The 23,548-nt window shown below is 42.6% G+C and overlaps 1 protein-coding gene across 5 annotated transcripts in view; it reads left to right on the forward strand.

Annotated features, from left to right (window-relative positions):
* The window catches only part of LOC311251025 (ankyrin-3-like), a 126,352-nt gene that overhangs the window by 74,108 nt on the left and 28,696 nt on the right, over positions 1–23,548 (forward strand). For 3 of the 5 annotated variants that reach the window (XM_084343284.1, XM_084343285.1, XM_084343286.1), the window contains exons 18-35: positions 205–402; positions 510–608; positions 902–1,000; positions 1,118–1,216; positions 1,305–1,400; positions 2,095–2,167; positions 2,576–2,635; positions 8,396–8,519; positions 13,035–13,134; positions 14,424–14,468; positions 14,907–15,013; positions 16,070–16,102; positions 16,969–17,193; positions 21,523–21,677; positions 21,779–21,990; positions 22,136–22,343; positions 22,551–22,647; positions 22,743–22,971. In XM_084343284.1, the coding sequence (XP_084199410.1) occupies positions 205–402; positions 510–608; positions 902–1,000; positions 1,118–1,216; positions 1,305–1,400; positions 2,095–2,167; positions 2,576–2,635; positions 8,396–8,519; positions 13,035–13,134; positions 14,424–14,468; positions 14,907–15,013; positions 16,070–16,102; positions 16,969–17,193; positions 21,523–21,677; positions 21,779–21,990; positions 22,136–22,343; positions 22,551–22,647; positions 22,743–22,971 (2,259 nt within the window). Of the gene's footprint in view, positions 1–204; positions 403–509; positions 609–901; positions 1,001–1,117; positions 1,217–1,304; positions 1,401–2,094; positions 2,168–2,575; positions 2,636–5,337; positions 5,374–8,395; positions 8,520–13,034; positions 13,135–14,423; positions 14,469–14,906; positions 15,014–16,069; positions 16,103–16,968; positions 17,194–21,522; positions 21,678–21,778; positions 21,991–22,135; positions 22,344–22,550; positions 22,648–22,742; positions 22,972–23,548 lie in introns of all 5 variants that reach the window. The other 2 variants (XM_084343287.1, XM_084343288.1) reach the window with 2 other exon arrangements.

The following is a 23,548-nucleotide window of genomic DNA, read 5'->3' on the forward strand; positions in this document are numbered from 1 at the left end:
ACATGCAATTCTCAGCAAGAAAGCAAATTAAAATATTTCCCAAAATATTTAAATGTTGATAGACATTGATACAATTCTCTGTGACACTTAAAGCCAGTATGTTTGCACATAACGCACATATTCTGTATCTGACTTGGCTCCGTGTGAGCTGATAACGTTGCTGTGAGAACAAAGAAACAACTGTCTCCGTCTCTCTGTGCTCAGAACGGTTACACGCCGCTTCACATCGCAGCCAAGAAGAATCAGATGGAGATCACCACCACGTTACTGGAGTACGGTGCCTCCACCAACACGGTGACGCGCCAGGGGATCACCCCTCTGCACCTCGCGGCGCAGGAAGGCAACGTGGACATAGTGACGCTGCTGCTGGCTCGAGACGCTCCCGTTAACATGGGCAATAAGGTGCCCTAAATTATAAAAATGGAGGCTTTTTAAATGTGTGCAGTTTCTCTTTGTTTATATATTTATTTCCTGTCTGTGTATTTAACTGTCTCTCTGTCTGCCCTCAGTCCGGTCTGACTCCGCTCCACCTGGCTGCCCAGGAGGATAAAGTCAACGTTGCTGAGGTGTTAGTCAACCAGGGAGCAACTATCGACCCTGAGACCAAGGTAATGTGACACGTGTCTCCTTTGGGCTCAAATGATTATGGTTGAAGTAATTTATCAAGCAAAAAAAGCAAAAAATCTCTGGTTCCTGCTTCTCAAATGTGAGGATTTGCTGCTTTTTGTCGTCTGTATGGTGTTGAAAATGTTTTATATCTGTTGGTTTTGGACTGTTGGTTGAGAAAAAACAATATGAAGACGTCGCTCCGGGCCTTGTGGGTTTTTTGTCACAGTGCCAATGTGGCATTCATCACCAAATGACCGGTTAAACCTCTAATCAAACTTTGCTTTGATTTCAGCTGGGATACACTCCTCTCCATGTGGCCTGTCACTATGGCAACGTGAAGATGGTTAATTTCCTGCTGAAAAATCAGGCGAAGGTCAACGCTAAGACCAAGGTAAGGTGTTTTTTTTCTTTATTCCTGTGTGCAGAGGAGATTTTTAGTGTATGAATGTGTTTCGTTGGCTTTTGTTTTGTAACTCTAACCATTCTCTTGTTTTTGCCTCCTCTGCAGAACGGTTACACACCTCTCCATCAGGCGGCGCAGCAGGGACACACACACATCATCAACCTGCTGCTACATCATGGAGCATCGCCCAACGAAGTCACTGCTGTCAGTACACACAGATCGATACTGAAGATAATGCACTTTAAATACTTTTGAATACACCTTTCTCATTTATTTTATATTTTCGGTCCAGAATGGGAACAGCGCTCTGTCCATCGCCAGGAGGCTCGGCTACATCTCTGTGGTCGACACACTCAAAGTGGTCACAGAGGAAACTCTGACCACTCAGGTGCGTATACGTGTTTCTGAGAGTGTGTGTTGACTGAAATGTATACGGGTGCATAAACTCTTTCTTTCTTTTTTAACTTTTAACTTAAACAAAAATGGCCACGTCCACTCGACATGAATTCTCAGGAAAGCAGGATCATGTTAGAAACAGGCTTTAATGTCTACTTTTCGAAGTTATTAACTGTATATTTTACCATATTTCTGTGGCAACTGATGACTGATATTGTGGTAAATCTAGCTGCAAATAAAAGACTGGTCTCGAATAATGGCCCGGGAGTGAAGTCGACACAAACAGATAAAGGCCGGCTCTCAGATACAGGCTGGGAAAATAACATGAGTCACATTACGTGAATGCCAACTAAGCATAAAGTATATTTGATGTTGCTTTAATTTAATTAATTCAACAATATAACCCACTATGTTCAACACTTCTAGAGTCTAGACTCATAAGTATTATTGTGGCGATAGCTGCATTGGACAAAAACAGCTCTTAGCCTCGTTCTCTTCTTCTTCTGTTTGGTTTTATGGCGGTTGGCATCCATACGTGTTGCATTAACGCCATCTGCTGGATCTACTGTCCCTCGATGCATCTATTCCAGCTCTGCCATGGCATGCGTGAATTTACCAGAACGTGTGTGTGAAGCTTAAGTCACCGTCAACACCTTATTAAGAGCACTATGTTTTCTGTTCGACAGACTGTGATCGAGAAGCACAAGATGAACGTCCCAGAGACCATGAACGAGGTGTTGGACATGTCCGATGACGAAGGTAAGGGATATAAATCTGTTCTGCCTCCCCGTACAACCTGACCCCAGTCACAAAAACCCAGAGAGACCTCCAGAGTCTGTTAAATCTCAGGTTGAGTCATATTTGGCTTTTGGGCTGGAACAGGATGATCCCAGCGCCGCTGGTCTCATGGTTAACAAACGTCCTCATTGTTGTCAAGGAGATGGTGATGTTGTTGTTGTTGTTGTTGTTGAAGAAACATTATTTTTTTCATCATTAACTTATTTAATTTCATCATTTTAACTTTCAGTTACAATCACGATGATTTAAACCTTTATTATCAACAATAGAGCCGTTGAAAATGTGCAGTCATCACTTTGTTGTTGATTTTTCCATATTTTTTGGTTCCCTTTTTTCTCTCTAACCTTCTCCTCCATCCCAATCACACAGTCTGTAAAGCCAATGTCCCCGAAATGATCACAGAGGACTATATATCTGATGTGGAAGAAGGTATTTTCATCTCTCTTCATTTTTTGTTCTTCTTTCATGCTTCTTTCTGTATGTCCTTCCTCTTTTCCTGACATTTCCAATCTTCAGTTTGTCTTTTATGTTTCATTTAATCCTTTTTTCTGTTGTGTCAAGATTTCAGTGTTTCCTTTACTTAATTGGAAGTAGTCAAATGTGTGATCAGGGTTCCCACAGCTCCTTTAAAAGTCTTAAAAGGTCTGGAAATCAAGAAAATGAAGGTCATGAGTTATCTCTAATTTACTGTAAATTTGCTGTAGGTATTAAATGTGCAGACGGTGCGTTTAAGGCCGATTTGTTGGCATCAGGCTGCGTGTTATCTTTGTGTTCTCGTCGGTCATGGTTGCTAGCTAGCCAGCAAGCTACAGATGAGCCAAGATGAGGCGATGCGAGTTTGATGTTTGATGGAAAGTAAGTTTCAGAGATGGTTGGCAGTGGCAGGAAAAAAAAGCATGATGTCATTTTATGCCAAAGACTTTCATGCTAGGAACGAAAGGGTGTGAAAGCCGTTAAATATGCAGCGGCAACTAGTTAGGAAATGCTAATGCATGCATTTTTTTGCACATAGCACCCCGGAAACTTCATCCCACTCCCTCGCAACTTCTCAAGAAGCAAGTACATTAACTCAAGTCCTGTACTTCAGTACAATTTTGAGGTACTTGTACTTCACTTGAGTATTTCCATTTTCTGCCACTTTATACTTCCACTCCACTATGACACATTTTGGAGGCAAATATTGTAGTTTTATCACATAACATACGAGTTACTTTGCAGTTTGCAAGCTGCATCAGAGCCAAAGAGGCACATTTGCTGCATAATGGCTCAGATAGTTGGTTAACTCATAGACTGCACTGTATATTTGAAAAGTTGACTTTTAAAGGTTGACTACACCCTTAAGAAAGTCAGGAAAACGGTTACCTCAGAATTACCAGGTAAAGTAGTTGATTTTTTTTAAAGTAAATTCACTTTTAGGTACTTTTTTACAACACTGCAACATGTTGAGGTGTCGTGGGGTCTTCACACGGTGACCAGGCATTATTCAAGTCGAATGATGACACCCGTTAGGACTGCATCAATTTTCTCCCCTATTTTCTGTCAAAGAAATTTTTTTAACCTTTTTTTTTGGTGTAAATTATATTTATTGAGGTCTAAAAAAACATTTAATGTGACCTTGTGTCTACTCTACTCGAGTACTTTCAGCTGCTGCGTCCCCTCTCGACTCTGTCATGCTGTGTTTTTGTACAAACCTGCGGTATTTTCATGCATCAAAAATGCGGGGGAAATATGTCTTTCTCACGGTTGCCATGCCAACCATCTGCATACGGCGTTGTGGAGTGTGTAACAGATTTCTTTTCACGGTGCGGAGGGGAGGCGCACACACTCGGCCCTTTGTCTTCGGAGGCTTGTCGGTGACGCTTCTATTGTAGATTCACGCGTTTGGGCTAAAGCAAACATGGTGTCAGCTGCTGTGTGTGTGTGTGTGTGTGTGTGTGTGTGTGTGTGTGTGTGTGTGTGTCTGACTCAAAAATGGCTGAACTTGAACTCGGCTTGTCTAAATGTCACAGACTGGGAGAGGAGAAATAACGAGGGATTGATATATTGAGATGTTTGAATCAGTCGTCTGTTTGGTTTTCGCTCTGGCCTCCGGTGCTTCTGCTCAACAGTCTGCACGGATGCTAAAGAATGGCCGGCTTTCTTTTTTAGGCGGTCACATGTTTCTTCGCTCTCTGCAGCTCCGGGTTTTAAAGCTGCTGAACATCAGCCGCCTGCAGAAATCCACATTTATTCAACAGAACTGAAACAGTTCATCTCCCACAAAGATTGAGTATGTGTGCGGGCCATTATGAGAGATTTATGAGCTGTACTGTACTTAAGTAGATCTTTCAGGTACAGTATCTGTACTTTCTGCTCATCACATTTTCAAAACAGGCTTGTTACTTCAGCTTTAATGCATTTGAGGAGAATTATGGATTATTTTTATTTCCCAACCTCACAAGACTGACTTCAGCCTTTCAGTGCACATCACGCACGGCAGGTGTAGCGAGACGAAACAACGTAAAAGACGTAAACAGACAGAGAGGGAGACTGGGATGGGGATAAAAGACGTGCTAGTGTCTCGTATCTGCCTGGATTTTCTCATTTTCTCACTTTGTTGCTGCTCGGGACGCTTCACCAACACAAAATGTGGCTATTTGACGTCCTGGGAACGAGACTCAACAATGAACTGTCTTTGTGGTGCGTTCAGGAACAGCTTGGACACATCCTACTGATTCTACCTTTTACTTTAATAGTCTTTGAATTATATTAATATGACGTGAGCTTCAGTTAGCTTTGCACAGAAATGGCCGGTAGGAATCTCCTTCAGAGGGAGACTTTTTACTAGAGCCTGTACTTTATGACTTGACTAAAGAAAGTGTGCACTTTTGCCACCTCTGTGTGCAGATCTCTATAAAAAGCGGTGTGGGCAGGATGTCATAAAGCTGAAGGTCTTTGCCTTGAATTGCGGCACTTTGCCTGAATATTTCGCGTCTTTAAAAGGGAAGAAACCAGAGGACAGAAAGCAGAAGGTTTGAGCCGTAAGACGAGTTTAGAAAGAAAATAGAGGAGTGAAAATAAAAGGGAAAATGAAGGTTGACACAGGTTCCTGAACATGTAAGGTAAGGTGTGTTTCTGCTTTGTCCAAACAGAGATGGATGTTGGAAATATCTGCATCAGCTATTCCTGTAAGTCCAGTCAGCTGTGACGTCGCTGTGACTAACTCCAATAACAGTCTGAAGTGTTGCAGCTAAACCGACGCGACTAAACTCTGCGTGTGTGATTTCTGCCGCGCACGTTTGCTCTCGCACTGAATCTGTCGTTGTTGTTGTTTGTGTTGTAAAGCTTTAATAGAGCGTCCGTCTTTCATTCCCCATCTAAAAATACATCAAGTGCAACTCACACACACACACACACACACACACAAGCCCACATACCAGATGAGTAGCAGCAGCGATTAACATCTCCAGTAACACACACAGCCGAGGATCTAAATCTGGACAGCTCGTAAACCCTCTGCAGGCTTTTGTGAACCGTTGTGGGTTTTCCAGAGAGTTTCTGCAGAGTTGTAAAGTCGATATTCGGTCAGCGTGGATATAAGATCTGAATCATGAGATAATAATTACAAGGCGATAACATTTTCACCACATGTGCGATCATATCTGTTAGTTTTATGCTTGTTCCAGTAATTTATGTGGTTTATTTCCCTGTTTCCAGTTTTGTTTTAGGCAAAATGGAGAAGCATACTGATCATGGCTACTGATCAGTGTACTGTAACTAAGATAATCCAAAAAAAAAGCTGTTTGTACCTGGTGTTAACATACCTGACCTCAACATGTGTCTCTACATGCATCTCCAGTGACCACCTGTGCTCGAATCTCACGTCTACGATCTTTATGCGAACAAACACGAACATCTTTCTGTTTGCAAAGACCAAATGCGTTGTTGGTTTTAACTGGGAGACCCAACAGTGTCAGCGAACATGCAGAGACAAGACACATTTTGCACAAAGAAAGTAAAATCGTCATGTTTAACGTTTGCTGAATTAACAAGAAGCCAAAATAAGAAGGCGTTTCATGATGTTTTCAAGTTTCTCCAAACGCAAACACTCACAACTCAGTGCGATTTTTTATTGTAGGGAGTCTGGAGATGTCGCAGATGATCAGTTAGGTTTGTTTCCCATAATATATAGATATAGAAATAAATACACAAAAAAACAACAGCAAGAAATATATATTGACCAAAAAAGTATATAAGTTAATAAATGTGTTGTGCAAATAGACTCACATCAGCAACTTATATCATCCATCTTTCATTTAAAAATGTTATGGATTTATACACTCCGATGATTTCTGCGTCATTTTAAAGCCGTTGGTTTGAAGATGTGGGTCACATCTGCAGACACACTCTGAGAATTCAAACCTTAATGTCAGAAGTTTGTCTCAGTCTGTCCTCCCTGAAGCTCTGATTCAGCTGAATCTCTCAGGACATCGCTCTGAGTCGGTGATCCGAGACAAAACCGCTGTGAATTATATATTTTTTTTGTCTTCTCAAGAAGAGTTAAAGACGGAGCGGCCACATCAGGATCTGACAGCTGCAGTCGGACAGATACTGTTGTGTCGACTCCAGCTGGAGTCTTTTGGGAGTTATCAATTTCTTAACACTCCCACCTCTCCAGTAAACAAAACATTTTGTTTTTCATAATTTTTTAAAAATTATTATTAACAAAGACTCACCAAAGAACTGACATTTATCACCAGGCCCAACAACCTAAAGACGTAACAAAACATGACATAAATAAATAAGTAAAATACAGAAAAATGCAGAAATGTCATAATTATGTGTAAAACATTTCTACCTGAGAGAAAACTAGAACATCAAGTAACGTAATAAACTTGTTTTAGTTGAATAAAAGACAGAAACACTCGGTAATGTTTGAGAATTTGTAAAGATCAACACATGAAAGAGTTCAGGAGATCAGTGGAGAGTTTGAACGTTCGCCCGAGTCACACACCCACTTACTATTTCTGTCCTGCAGTGAGATCTAGGTGTCTCTTCTGAAACTCTCTCACACACACACACACGCACACACACACACACACACACACACACACACACACACACTGGATAATCCGTGTGCCGGGGTTGGGTAGGCGGGAGAAAGCTGATCTGTTTGTGCGCCGGGCTGTGAACGACAGATAGACAGTGAAACGGAGTCCGGAGGGGTCGAAGTAGAGTCGCGGAGAGAGAGAGGAAAAAAAAAAAGTTTAGCTCAGGGTTTGAAATCCTGACAAACTGGAGTGGATGAAGTGCTTTAAAGCAGGAGGTGAGGAGTTTGCGGGGTGAAAGTGTTGGAATGTGTCCAGATGGGGGGGGTCTGTAATGTGTGTTTGAGTGAGTGAGGGGGGGGGAGGGGTTGGTGCAGCAGCAGCAGCAGGGGGATGAGGGGACAGGAGGGTGGAGGTGGGGGGTCTCCGGTGCTTTGTGGTTGCTGGAATGCCTTCCCTTTTTTTTCTTTCTCTTGGTTTCTCCGCCTGCATGCACTTGTTCCCCTCGTCCCCCCTTTTTAACTCCTCCTCTCCTCCCCTCTCTGGCTCGGTCACCGGTTCATCAGTAGGCTCGGGTCTACAGTACCTCCGAGGGGGGAACAACATGCTGCTAACTTGTTTTGTCCTGTAACGTATGTTTTCAAACCCTTTCTTTAAAAGCTTGAGTGAGTTGTTTTGCTGTGTTGACGTGTTGCTCAGTGTGTTCTGATTTAAACCTGTTAAACTGCTGTCCACTGAACTAACCAGGCGTAAAAAAAGCAACTGACTGTTGTTTGCAAGCTTTACTGTTAGTGGTTTTTTTTGCAGAGACCACAAGCATTTAGTGACAGCGAGACTTTTTGTGTTTGTTGGCCCCGAGCCGAACTGGAAAACAACTTCATTGATCCGTCTGTCTCACAAGAGCCGGTCTGTTGTGGTGATCATGGCGACACAAACAAGACAACAAAGAGGAGAAGCCAAACATTTTAAAATCTGCATTCACAAAATATCCCCACCTTGTTAAAGATAATCCGGCAGAGCTAATTGTTGTGATGGAGCAGGATAGTGGAGAGCTGTGCTCATTCATTCTCTCCAGTCCAGAGTTTTTGGCCCCGGGAGAGAAAAACAGATTATCTTTCTTCATGTAACATTTCTTCTGCCTCGTGTGTTTCCAATCCGACAGGTGATGATGCGATGACGGGGGACACAGACAAATATCTGGCCCCCCAGGACCTGCGGGAGCTCGGGGACGACTCGCTCCCTCAGGAGGGCTACATGGGCTTCAGCGTTGGGGCCCGGTCACAGAGGTAAGAGACATTAAAAATCATAATTAAGACTGTGTTTCTTCAGGTGAACGTAGCATTTTAAATGTCAAAACTGAGGATATTGTCAGTGACTTGTGCAGAATACATGTGAGATGTGTGCAGGCCCGGTCACACCAGCGTTCAGGGTTCAACGCCGGTGAACTTTGACACGAGTCAACCGACAGCAAACCATCTTGACAGTTCGGACGTTTGAGCAAACATAAAGCCAGAGAATCTCTTGGCAACAGGGCTAACAGGCTCGCTAACTGAAAGTCAGACATCTCGCTAGCTGTGAGAGCCTTTTTTTCCAATTACTCTTTCTTTAGACAATACAGATGTTTTCAGGACGGTTAAAAGACAGGAGTACATGTTACAAAAATATGTCTTTTGAATAAACTGTGTGAACATATTGTCCTGTTAACGCGCCAGTTAGCCTACTTACTGTTAGCAAGCGTTGCTCCTGTAGCTGTGAGAGCTTTTTGTCCTTTAATTTGTCTTTATTTAATGAGATAATCAAAATGGCGTGAAAGACACAAATCCATGCTACAAATATGTGGTTTGAATAAACTGTTCAAACACACCGACCTGTTAGCGACCAGGCTAACAAGCTTGCTAGCCGTGAGAGCTTTGGTTCCCTTCTTCAGTTACTTTGTTTGATGACTAAGAACAAAATACTGGACACATTATCAGGATAATAGTTGCTTGCTAGCCTGTGTGAATGATTTGTGTTAGCATGTTGCCGGCTGGACTAGCGGTTATCGAGTCGACCTCACTGTAAATATGCAACTTTGACAACTAGCTCCATGTTTAACGTTGTTTGTTTTGCCACTTTCAGGTGTGACTGGGTCTTAAAACGCGGATCAGGTGTTTGTAGGATTGATGCTTAAAAAAAAGCTCATTGTACAGAAGAGTACAGGAAACTGCTCTTTTGCTCAGGAAGCAACGCAATTGTCTTTTTTTATTGCTGGCACGAGTTATAAATTCCCACCACCGTCTCCCCTGGTTATGCTAATTACACACCGAGGTATGACAATTAATTTGATGCACCGAATTTAGGCGAACTGAAGAGTCTTTTCTCTTTTCTTAATAATCATCCAGTGATTAATAGGATGACCGGGTTACGCTGGAGGCGCATGAACCGGTCCGGACAGAACAAAGAGTCTTGTGAAGGCTCATGACCTAAAAAACCAACACAGTCATTAACTCATGGAGAGTTTGTTTTATCAGTTTAACATGAAGTTGTTTCCAGTTTGTAGTCGTATCGTAACAGAAGAGCTTCTCCTCTCAGCAGCGGGAGGTCAAAGTTCGCTCTCCGCTGAAGCTCACACAAAAATATTGACACACTGCGACCCGCTGACGAGGGAGGAGGCGGTTATTGAATATCTGAGGGGTGACACACATGGACGCCGAGCAGCAGGAAATTAGCAACACGTTCGATTCTGTGGCCTCGAGCGCTGGGTTACATCAACACACTCTGTTTGAGCGGGGTGGGATGTGTGTGTTACAATCGCTTTGACAAATTGGTGCACTGCAGGGTTCAGACCGCTTCCTGTTCGGTCAATGTAGGAAGGGAATTATCTGTGAAAAATACGATACAACACGTTTGGATCATCTGTAAAAGTAAGAAGACCCAGTGGAGCTGTGAGGTGGGAGAGCAAGTGGTCCAGAAGTAGTTTTAATGTTTCTCAACATAGAGACACACACGTCTACTGGATGACACTATAGATTCAACTTATAAGTGATTATTTCCTCTTTATTTTGTTCTGATAATTCATTCACACCTTTAAAGAGTCGAAAATACGTAGAAAAATCACACCTAACAATGTTTTTGCCTTTTACAACTGGAAATGAAAATAACTTCACATTCACTCTATGATAAAATAAATCTCTTTGGAAAAACTGGAAACGAAAATGAAATTGAAATCATTGAGTATACACACATACAGTCAGTCAGTCAGTCAGCCAGCCAGTCAGTCAGTCAGTCGGCAGCGTCTTGCATCATTCTACCAACCTGCATCTCTGCTCTGGCTTCTCTCCTCTCTGCATCTCTTGGTCCACTCCCCTGTTTGTTCATGACCTTTTATTCTCTCCTCATGTCCGTTTCTTAATGTTAGTCCCAAAGTCAGGTAAGACTGAAGGCATGACGAGGCCTCCCTCCACCTCCCACCTCCCCCCTGCCTCCCCCATTTCACCCCTCTCCCTCCCCCTGGACTCCAGTCACTATCAATATCATGACTTTGTGGTCCAGTGTAATACATATTTGTATGTTTTGACTACTAACGTGATGATTTTGACCCGCTCTTTATGTTTTTTTTTGTGTACTGTGGTTAACTTTTGTGGTCTTTATGTCCGATTTCAGTGCTGCTGTGTTTCCTGCTTGTAGAGATCAGCCTGTTGTGTTTTGCTTTTTTGTTTTTGACTGTGGTTCCTGTACCTTTTAATGCCTGGGTTTTCTGTGGGTTAGCTATAAAAGTGGAGCTTTGCATCATTTTGGTTTTCTGTGTGGAGAAGTCCTTCATCGAGCTTCCAGGGACCTGAACTGATAAATCTGTAGGCAATAGTTATTGCCTCCATCAGTTTAGTGTCGAATAGTGATGACAAGTAGTGAACAGTGCAGAGTACTCTCACTGTATGTTGTCAGACACTGTCACTGGTGAGAAAGATATGTACATTTCATACAAAAATGTACATTTACGCACATTAAAAATGAGTTTTTACAGCAAAAATACAATACCATGTATTTATTTTGAAAAGAAACAACAGGAAGTTGTTGTTTTGCCTTCTAGCTTAAGCACCATAGGTTATTTAGTTGTTGTTTTTAAGTAGTTGTTGTTTTTTGGGGGGTTTTCTTTGCATATACAGCTGCTTTGCGCAACCCTGGATTTGTTATGTAATAGATGCATTACAAGCAAATGTTCAGGGAGTTCAGATTACAACTGTCACTTTTAAATCATAAGTGTTTTTGTCTGATACGGAAGCCAAGAGCGGACACGGCTGCACATTTTATCTCCTGCTATTTCAGGATTTATATTATTTTATGTATACAGACGCAACACAACCTCGAATTTGTGATCGAATAAATGTCTTTTAAAGACGAATGTTCGGGGAGTTTTAGATTGCAAGTATTACTTTTATATCAGATGTATTTTTATCTGATACGGAAGCCAGGAGAGGCCACAGCTGCTCATGTTTATCCTACAATTTTAGGATCATTTATGGAAGATTTAAAATGCCTAAATCAAATCAAACAACTTTGCACATACAGAACCCTGAATTTGTGATCTAATAGATGTTTTTCAAAGATAAGTGTTCAGAAAGTCGTAGATTACAATTATTACTGTTAAATCATGTATATTTTATCTCATCTCGGAAGCCAACAGCAGCTGTGGTTGGAGACTTTTTATTTCTTATCTTAACATTTAAAATGCCTAAATTAAAACAAGCCAAAACACAAATGAAACAGAAGTCGTTATCTACAAGTAACAAGGTATCAGGATTAGTGTCTCATTAGTTCATTTTCTTTTCACGAAAAAATCACTTGAAGCAAAATAACTCTGCAACCTCGAGGAAACAGGATTAAGAGGTGTAGATATATATTGCAGCCGTGATCCATCTGGGCTTCCGTAGATTTGTCACTTCAGAGTAGAAGTTGTGTTTTTTTTTGCCATATTTATCACAGAGCAGCTCTTTTTTAAGCACCGGCTAATTGATTCACTTTGGTTTTAATTGTGTAGAGCAAATAGTTGTGTTGTAATTGCGGCTGATGTTGCAAGCAAACATTCATCATCTCATCGCTCGAGAATGCTCTTTATTTGCCTCATAACAGTCTCTCCCATCACAAACAACATCCCGGCGCTCAGTGACCGACAAACGAGACAGAAACGTAATCTTTTGAACGAGCTACGGTTTAACGTGGATGTGATTAACAGTTACAGAAGCTAATTATCCTGCAGATTTGTCATCACGACGGCCGACACCAGCCTCCTGTCCTCGCTCTGTGTCTATTGTCCATCATACAGTAATCTGCTTAACTTTCATAAGCCACTCTGCTTCCCTCAGGCTTGCATGGTCGCATGGCGTGAATAGCTCGGTTTGCTGTAGGCAGGTAGAGACGAGATAGCTCCCCACGTTTTTTTTTGTTTTTGCTCTGTACATTCACCGTCCAAGAGGTGTTATTATTAACACCGACAGCTGCATCTGGATGTCTACAGATGCTGTTTTGTGCCTCAGATGAATTAGCAGCTGAACAATCACTTCTTTCTAGTTTTGGGGTTTTTTGTCTTGGATCTTCGACAGCGTCCTTTCTTGCCTTGTGGTTGTTGCTGGTGCCATACAGTCAGGTTCCTGGAAGCTGCATGCATTTTAATGTGTTTATGTTTGTTTTTTCTGTTCACTTTCATACTTCCCCTCCTCACACCCACCCTCCTCCCAACTCCTCCTCCTCCCTCACCTCCCCCCCTCTCCATCATTGTGACTGTTGTCTTGGTAATCCGTGACTTCAACGGCAACCACACCAAGCCTGCGTTCCTTCAGTTCTGATAGGTCCAACACGCTGAACCGGAGCTCGTTCACGCGGGACAGCATGATGATCGAGGAGATGCTGGCGCCGAAGGAGATGGTACGTATGCGGAAAAAGGTGCATCCGTTCGGTGCCTTTCTGTCTATGTGTCTGTTTTCGGCTTCTGTCTCTATTTCGGTCGGTAATCCGCAGGTCGTTAACTTCACGAGAGACACAGTCTTCTCTCCAAATGTGCCAAGCTGTCTCGCTGCTGTGCCAAGAGCCAGACTACTCACCAATCCTCTTACCCCCGAGTTGGTGATGACATAAAGACGACCAATCCAGTTACATTTTACTGAACGAGGAAATGGGATTAGCGGTTAGTTCTGCGATCTAAGAGGGATTACAGAGATGGCACACCTACTTAAAGGGTGCAGCAAGGTGGCACTTTTTAAAGTGGCAGTTCAGGTACAAAATGTCCCACAAGCTAAAAGACAGCGGGGCAGCTGTCAATGGACTGTTGATGATACATTATAGCCAAAAGGTCAAAGGTCAACTTCACTGTGACGTCAAAATATTCTGCAAAAAAATGTTCTGGCTATTATTTAACACCTCATAGCTCAGGAACAGTAAATTTACCTTGAATGGGCTTTTAATAACATGCCTGAAATAAGGTCTGTGGTTAGCGGCTAAATGAGACTACAGAAGCTGTCGGGGACATTAAACGTCACGCCGAACACGGAGACTCGGCTACTCACTAGTTCGTCTTTATCGTAAAGTGCGTATTATATTGTGTGGTAGAAAGCTTAAAGGTGACGTTTAAGTCATGCGACCACAACGTAGTTCATTTATACTACGACTTTTTGTTGCAGGAACCAGACTGATGCTAATTTCTGTGTTAGCCTACAAAAATACGTCATCCCTGCAGGACTTAAACTTTTTTGGCCTGACCATAATGACACACAGTAACGCCACAGCACTGTATGAATGATGGATGCTGACAGTTATAATACAAACAAAATCTAAACATATATATTTATTGTATGTGTAACAACAAGCAAACAAAAACAAACCATGGGCTTGATGAACAAAACAACCCCCCCAAGAACCCGGTATTGTTAGAAAATGTACAAGTATAAAGTTGCATCAAGTACCTCAAATTTGTACTTAAGTACAGTACTTGAGGAAAATGTACATTCCATCACTGTGTCTCCAAACGAGAGCCTTCATTAGGAGTCTGGAGATGCTCTCTATGCTGTTATTTTCTGCCTGTCAGATGCACAGACAGTGTTGCTTCAGCGCAGCGAGATGCAGAATCCAGTCATTTACCTTTAGAGTAACATGATTATATGATCTGTGAATGTACCAGCTGCTGAATAACAGCTTGTCTTCCTCTCACGCTGCTCCAGATGCTCTGTAAGGAAAGGTCTTTCATTGTAGAGAAACACAATAAGGTAGATGTTCATCAAGTCTTCATGCACTCCCATCTGTCAGTGCATGTGAGGATGTCAGACTTTATTATCATCATTTGTTTTATGTTCAGTTCTGCCATCATCAGAGCATGTATGTAGTCATCATTTTCTGTTTTTGTTTCTGACTCACCGTGCAGAAGGACAAGTGCATCTACTCATGGACGAGAGGCTAGTTAGCTAAGTTAGCTCTGAGTAGATGCACCTTTCCTTCTTTTGTGGATTTTCTTGAGTAAATCGAAGGCAGATATCTCCAAACCTCGCCATCGTTTAGATTTCATCAATACACATTTCATTTTTGGTCTTTTTCTTGGTTGTTTAAATGCACGTCATCATTTCTCAACTTTCTTCTTGTGCGAGATCGACCTCACGCACTCACAAACGCTCATACGCCGGCGTGACCTTGCTGTCTCTCGTCCACAGCATTTGGCGGCGGCGAAGGACGCGGATAACGACTCTCTGAGGCGGTACAGCTGGACGGCAGACGCACTGGATAATATCAACCTCGTCTCCTCGCCGATACACTCCGGGTAAGCACGCTTTGAAAGGATGAGTGGATAGAGACGGGAGGAGAAGGGAGGGAAGAAGACAAGGATCAGGGAACATATCAACCACGCTTGTCTCACCAAACAGCAGATGGAGGGAAAAAAAACTTGCTTCGGCTTTTAGATGAAAAGAGGAATTAGAGGTGTGAGTCATGAAGTGCCCTACCTGTTTATGTATTCTCTGTCTGTCTTCCTCACCAAAACTCTCTCTCATTTTCTTTCCCCTCGAGTAAACGGCTCCTACCTGCAGCGGTTTCTCTTCACCCTCTCTGATTGTCTGTCCTTTTTTAAATTTTAAAGCCAATCTGTCAGCAGAAGTTACACCTCCCTCATTTCCTTAATTACTCTATGATAACATGGTACCAAGCCTTTAAAAACACACCCAGAACCCGAGAGGGATGAGACTTGGCTGTAATTCGTCTCCACAGTGTAAACAAAGCCAGAAATCTGACCACCTGATGCTGAAGGTCAGGTAAATCATTGACCTGGCAGCAGCAGATTCACGTGTGAGTCACCTCAGTGTGGAAATGAAGGAGCTGTAACTCAAAGCAACAGTTTGACATTGTGGGAAAAACACATATTAGGAGTTAAATGAAAAGCTTGATACCACTCTCGTGTCTGTCCGGTCAATAAAATGAAGACGAAAAGAAACCCAGAGACTGGAAGCAGATAGAAACAGCCTCAGTTGTGTGGACGAATGCTACAAAGCTGTTTTTCTATGAGCTTTACTTCACTTTCCATCAGCATGGGGTTGAGTAGATAATGCCTGATTTTTCATTTTTGGGTGACCTGTCACTTTAAGCTCCGACACCACAACAACATGTCAAAGAAATCAGATTATGGAGTTCATTTAACCGACAGACATCAGAGTCGTATCAGTCTCCTCATCCATCTCTCCACCAGAAAGCAAATGAGCGTTATCTCCCAAAATGTGGAACTGTCCCTTTAAAGGACTCCTTGGTGATCTCAGTGGTGTTTCCGATGACAAAGCTCTGTTGTTGACCTGTCACTCCTTGCGTTGCTTTGTCGTCCATCCTGCAGTTTTTCCTCTCCGCTCCCGCAGTACGACAGCAGGTGATTGACTGTGATTGGTCGCTCCTTCTTCATCACCACACCCCCGACCTTTTGTTTGTGTTACTTCCTGTTTCCGGTGACATCACACATCACCCTCCCCCCCCCCCCTCCTCCTTTGTGTTCACTCATAACATCTGTGTTTGCTCTCCTCACAAATGAACTGTGTCGTTACAGACTTTGACGTAAAGTGGTTTGGGTTTTTTTGACTTTGTGTTGATGTCTTTTTGTTCGGAGGACGTTTTTGTGAGACAAAGTCCCGTTCGAGATGAATTTACTGCAACCGCAGATAACATTTGTGTTACTTAATCATACTTTTCACACGACGCTTTATGCAAAATTATGTTTTTATATTCTCACCGTTTGTTCAACAGCAACATACAAACTAACCCGACATCTCGTTTGCATGGTGTGGATTCGTGTGTGTGGATTCGTGTGTGTGTGATTTTCTTCTTTAAGTCAAAATGAGTTGCACACAGAACTACACCACCTTCTAACATGGATATAAAACACAGGTTACACTGGAGGCTCCTGTGTTGGCACCTTGGCTAATTCACCCACATAATAACTGAGCGTTTATTGCAACATATAAAGTCTTTAAAACTCTCTTTTTAAAGTGCCAACACAGAAACCTCCTCACATGTCTGATCTTCCTTCTTTGTTAATCTATCTTTTTACGTTTTTGTGTGTTTTGAGGATCACGGCATGAGAAGGGACCTCACCTCAACTGAAGCTCTTCTCTCTCCATCGATATTGCTGTTACACTGATGATGTGTTTTACTTCCTCTCCCTCCCTGCTTTGCTGTCTTTCTGTCTGCTATCACTCTGTCTCTTCCTCCTTTTTCTGTCTGTTTCACTCCTCCCTTCAGGTTCCTCGTCAGCTTCATGGTCGACGCCAGGGGCGGCTCCATGAGGGGGAGTCGTCACAACGGCATGCGCATCATCATCCCGCCCAGGAAGTGCACGGCGCCCACCAGGATCACCTGTCGACTGGTCAAGAGACACAAACTGGCGTCGCCTCCTCCGATGGTGGAAGGAGAAGGCCTGGCCAGCCGGTTGGTCGAAGTCGGTCCGGCGGGAGCTCAGTTCCTCGGGTAAGACTCAGTTATTTAAAAACCTCACTTATATTGTTGCTTACTTGCTTATTTCTCCACTTCTGTTCGGTGACTTGACATCTCTTTCCTTCCGCTTCTTGCATCGCCATTCCCCAAACCATCTGTGTTGATATTTGAAAGTGTGAATGTGTGTACGTGCATGTCGAGGCGTTAAAACCTGCTGTTTAATTTGCAGTTTAAGTGTAATCGTGTGCTCACCCTCAAGCATCGAGTCCAGCTGTGGTTTGCCATCGACAAAGTAAAGGCAACATCGCTAACAGATGTGAACTGTGTAAAAGTGTCGATTGTGAAGATTAAAGCGACACAAAGACAGTAGACCCTCTAGTATTGTTTGTAATATAGCTTAAAACTGGGAATTATGATGTTTGGACATAATTTGGTTGATTGTTGAAATTGAAATCCACTTCCGATTTATCGATGAGTCCGTTTGTTTAGTGATTCCCAACCAGGAATACCTACATGTGCAGTGGCGTGCTCGTACCGGTGCACAGAAAGTCGTGATATATTCTACATTTTTGACATTTTTCTAAAATTTTTCTGCTGGAAGGTCACCCTAGAGGGCACTTTTGCAGTGTTTCGGGTTTTTTTTTAAGTATTTCTTTGGCCTTTTTTTAACGGCTTTAGTCATAGGACAGCTTGGAGAGGTGACAGGAAATGGGATGAGAGAGGGGGGGAGTGATACGCAGCAAAGGGCCGCGGGTCGGACTTGAACTCGCTTGACTGAGCTACCAGGGCGCCCCGTGAAGCTGATCTTTAGTGTATTTATCGTCACAATAACCTACAACCAGATGACTACCAGATAAAATGTGCAGGAATCGTCTCCCACAAGCTCAAAGAAGTCTGAGTAGATATTTCAAAGAGCTGGATGAGCACACGCTCCAAAAAACAGGGGAAAATCTATTCAAAAGAAGACATTTGTTATGTCGATGAATGACTTCTTCTTAAACCTACAGGGGTATGTCAGCAAAATAGTCTGGGACCCACTGATGTAATTTTCCAGAGCCCATGGTCATGTCTTACAGGGCCGGATTTGTCCCACTTGCAGTCCAAAACCCAAAAATATCCTAATAAAATCATAAAAAACACAGTACATGCTCACATTTTTCGAGATGAAGCAGACCTGTGACCCGTCCTCCCCTCAGACCTGTGCTGCGAGACACAACTCATGTCTGTGCATGAAGCCAGACAGAAAGGCTTTTTGTTCAGCTCTCAGTTCGTCTGTTGCTTCAGACTGAATCTCTCCAGTTTCTCTGCTGCCACCCTGTCTTTTATACGTTTCAGCTGTATTTTACTTTTTCTTATAGCACGGTCTGTGTGAACACTCGATTCTGATTGGCTGGAAGGTGTCAATTAACTTCTGATAGATACCAATTCCAGTGAAACTGCTTGTTTACTGTTATAAATCAATGCAGCATTGCATTGATTTGCAATAAGTGACATAGCGTGTTAGCTAGCTTGTGCCGTACACAACGCTATTTCCTTTGGGTCTTGCTTGGGTCTTAACGTTAGCTATCTGGCTAAGAGCTGAGACTAAGTCTTTTTTAGGGTCCGTCTGAATGGACGTTAAAATGCTTGTGATGTTTATTTTCTTCGGCAAGCGACCATGTTAGAAGCAGAATAATGCTCTTAAAGGTAGAAAGGTGTCCATAATCAGGAATTAATGGAGGCAACCTGGCTTCCACGTCCATAGATGTGTCCAACCAGCAACTCTGCTAACTGTGTGAGTAGTTGCCATTACTGTTGTCGCTACTGGAAAGAGGAAATAGGAATCTTGATACTACTGTAGCTTAATACAAAGCTAGAGCTCAGTGGTGTTTGCTTTTACTGACTTTGCGAGTGTGTGTTTTGTTGTATGTATGTGGGTGCGTGTGTGTTTCATTATCTTGCGGCCGCAGTAAACTACATCTTCCCAGAAAGCTGCCAGCCCTTAATGAAGGCGAGAGCCTGGTTAGTCCAGTGCTACAGCTGGGACCCAGAGGAACTAGATTTGTTGGGTAGGAAACCAAATATAGCATCCCTCCCTCCCCCACTCCTCCCTTCTCCTCTCCCGTCTGTACCTCCCACCTCTCCCAAGGAAACGACATGACCGAGGCTGATTCATGCTGATGGATATGATTATTTTACACATCGCTGTTGACTTTGATTTGTTAGGATGCAGCATTACTACTGCACTGTATCGTTGCCATGTAGTTTTGGGAAGAAATCAATGATATTCACTTTCTTAACCTGTTGACGGGAGAACAACTTCTTACTTATGTTTAAAGTCAGTTGGATGATGGGTCAGAATGTAGTTTTGTTACATTTGAGACATTTTAAAATTCTTCCTAAAACTACAAAGTATAACTTTAAATCCATCACAGTTACTTTCCAGCCACTTTTCATTTAGAGACCATTGTGTTATTTTTATTTCAGAAGCTTTCAGTTGGCTTCTGGTGTCACTGAAAGTCAACGTTTTGATTGGCTGGACTGCGCTTGTTGGGCATGAGCCTTTTCCTCCTCAAGCCGAGCATCATCCTGCTTCCCATCACCTTAAAGATCAGTTTGATGTCATCCCACAGTGTTTTGTGTAATTGATTTCCAGAGCCAATGATAGAAAGAGTCGTACTGATCCACATGACAGTACTGAGAAGCTTGAGGCCGACTTGAGGTCGGCAGGCTGACCAACCCAAGTGCCAGAACAAATGAACAACATTTCTACAAACCACAGATATATTGAAACTTAATGTTTCTTTACATTTTTATTTTCAATTTGATGTAGTGTTATCAGTCTGTTTAGGTTTAGGCACAATAACCACTTGGTTACAGTCAGGAAAAGATCATATTTTGTCTTAAATTACAGAGTATGTTGCCACAAACACAGATGGAAAACGTCCAGATGTCTTGTTAAAATATCCAGTTTTGTTGCAACAAAGACGGCTTGAAAACGTGCTGACGTCTCGCTCTTGTGTTGCCACATTATTTTCCCCAGGGAAATAATGTTTTGGCTTAAAATACCCAGTTTGTCGCCACAAACATTGTTATCTGATCATTTGCAAAAACCACACACCAGGTTTTATGATCCAAGGAATTACAACATCTAATAAAAGTAGGAAATACGATACTATAACATTTTAATTTTGTCCAGGAAACACGAGAGAGTGATTTAGCAAGCTCGACACTGGATGGTTTAATAGAAATGTATGAGAGTTAGAGAGTTTAGGTCTAGACAATTTCTTCTAAATACAATTAGCTCTACTTAAAACACTTAAAAGGTAAAATCCTTTTTCCTTTAAAGATACAACATGGAGGAGTTCTGTACTAAAATGTCTAAAAACAACTAGAGTTGCGTACTCAACTTATCCTAAAGCTACCAGTGCGTTTCATCTGGTCGCGTGTTGCTACTTCCAGGATATTGAAGTCTTCAAACTAAAGACTAAACTTAAAGTGAATAAAACTTTAAAAAGTGACCTTGTTAGTGAACATTCGTGCCTACAGATGTACATACAGTGTTTGTCTGCGCCAAACAGTCGGATTACTTTACTGCACACCAGCCTACTGAGTTTAATTCAGGACAACGCTCGGTGAATTCATCAACAACTCAAATACTCTCTCTTCTTTTCACTTCTCCTCTTTGTAACGTCACGTTCATGAAGTAAACAACCCGGATTCATCCCTCACATAACCAGAAAATAGCAAACAGAGTGTTGATGTAGGACCGCCTCACTCACAGTGCGTCGAAACAGCAATTTTTAGCAAAAAATGTCTCGATCTTGAAGGGATGATCAATGAGTATATTTCCTCTGATACCTCCACAGTCTTATTCTACCCTGACTGACTGAGAAAGAAAACAGTCCTCAGGCTAGAGTATGTTCATCTTCTCTCTTGTGTTGCATTCATGCCTTGTCTGAATCAGGGCTGTGCAGCTTTCTTCTCCCCTCACTCCTCGTTTCCATTTCATGCGTCCTGTCGAGTCACGTCGAGCCACGAACATGCGCTGTGAATGTCCCATCGACCTGCAGCACGGCCACAGCTGTCACCGTGACACAACGCTGTCATCAGCAGAAGTTCATTCACACCTGTGCAGAATGTTTCTGAGACCCTCAATGTTCCTTATTTATATTTTACTTTATTTTAAATGAATTAATGCCACTTTTATGAGTGTTATTCCATGTTTATGCTTGAAGAAAAGCTCGATGCTGTCCTGTAGTTTTTGAACTTCAGATTTCAGATTCACACTCGACTTTAAAGCCAAACAGTAGAATTGACTAAATGCTGCTTTGATTACGTATAATTAATTAAACCATACTTCCACGACGTCTACCTCACTAGGCCTGTGATAGTGGAGATCCCTCATTTTGGCTCGATGCGAGGCCAGGAGCGAGAGCTGATCCTGCTGCGCAGCGAGAACGGAGAATCCTGGAAGGAGCACCTGTACGACTGTAAGACCGACGACCTCAATCAGCTCCTCAGTGGGATGGATGAAGGTGAAGCTCACGTTTTGACTCTTTTTACTTTGATTATTACGTCTTATAGCGGCACAGAATCCAGTTTAAAGTGTTTTTAATGGGTTTTTCCTTCCCTGTAGAACTGGACAGTCCTGATGAGCTGGAGAAGAAGAGGATCTGCCGTATCGTCACCAAGGATTTCCCGCAGTATTTCGCTGTAGTGTCTCGAATCAGACAGGAGACCAATCAGATGGGACCAGAGGGCGGGACTCTGTGCAGCCGGAGCGTCCCATTGGTTCAAGCGTCCTTCCCTGAGGGGGCGTTAACCAAGAAGATCAAAGTCGGACTGCAGGTGAGAAGTTTGTTGTTTTTATTTATCCATCCGATAGTAAAAAAACACAAACAAACGTATAGATAGAAACATATACATCAACATTTACATACACACAAATGAAACAGGCTTCATCGCTGTCTCCTTGTTGCCTCCTCTCTCTCAGGCTCAGCCGGTACCCGACGACACGGTAAAGAAAATCCTCGGTAACCGAGCAACCTTCAGCCCCATCGTTACCGTGGAGCCCAGAAGAAGGAAGTTCCACAAGCCCATCACCATGACGATCCCAGTCCCGCCCCTCTCAGGGGAGGGGCTTAGCAACGGCTACAAGGGAGACTGTACTCCATGTCTCCGCCTCCTCTGTAGTATTACAGGTACCTACCTTATTACTGGCTGATCCTAAAACAGCAAATCTTCCCCAATTTATTATTATCAAACTATAATTAGAAAAACTCGCTAAAAGGAAGTATGATCACGACTTCTGTCTTTTAAATCCCTCTCCATGTTCCCCGTCCACTATATAAAATTAAAAAGCTAATCTTCAGGATGTTTGATGTTATTTTAATCTGACTCTCTCCCAGGTGGTACGTCTCCGGCACAGTGGGAAGACATCACCGGCACAACTCCTCTCACCTTCGTCAATGACTGTGTCTCCTTCACCACAAATGTTTCTGCCAGGTGAGAAACACTAAACACACTTTATTCTGGGGAAAACTCTGTTTTATTTCCCTCCTTGTTTGAACTGTTCATGATTTCATGTGTCTGTTGTTCAGGTTCTGGTTAGCAGACTGCCACCAGATCCCAGAGACGGTGGGTTTGGCCATGCAGCTGTACAGGGAGCTGATCTGCGTGCCCTACATGGCCAAGTTCGTGGTGTTTGCGAAGATGAATGACCCGGTGGAGTCCAAACTGAGGTGCTTCTGTATGACGGACGACAAGGTGGATAAGACCCTGGAGCAGCAGGAGAACTTTGAAGAGGTGGCCAGGAGCAAAGACATTGAGGTACATGATCACTGGTTAGATCATAAGTCAGTAACATTACTATGAAAGCAACAGAAAGACGTGAGAGAGTCAGAGCTGCTGTGACCTGACGACGCCCTGCAACCACAGAATTATCATGTTAGGAAAAGTGCTGAGAAAAGAAACAGGAAATTGAAAGATTGTTACTGCTTGTGCTCTTACCAGTTTGTTGTTGTTTGTTTGTGGTATCCGTACTTGACAGGGTGCCTGCAGACATTTCTTAAATTCAATTTGATAAAAAATAAGGCCTTAAAGTTGATTTAATAGCCTTGGATTTTAACTTGTGAGGTCTTAATTATCACAAACATTTTATCTAATTTCATTTATCCATCTTGTAACTTGATGTCGTCAAAATGAGTCAAGCTCTTCTGAGTGAAAGTCCTCACTTCTGATGTTACAGCTACGTTTTTAAACATACCACTGAGCCGAATCCTGTCTCTTACTTTAAACTTGAACTTAACCATATTAACTCACTCAATTAACCATATTTCCACATAAAACCTACATGATTTGTCCAATAATCCGTCTTAAATTTGGTTAAAAATGAGCTGGAAAAGGT

Source organism: Pagrus pagrus (genome assembly GCF_965226575.1).
Source record: "Pagrus pagrus genome assembly, chromosome: 21".
Lineage (NCBI taxonomy): Eukaryota > Metazoa > Chordata > Actinopteri > Spariformes > Sparidae > Pagrus > Pagrus pagrus.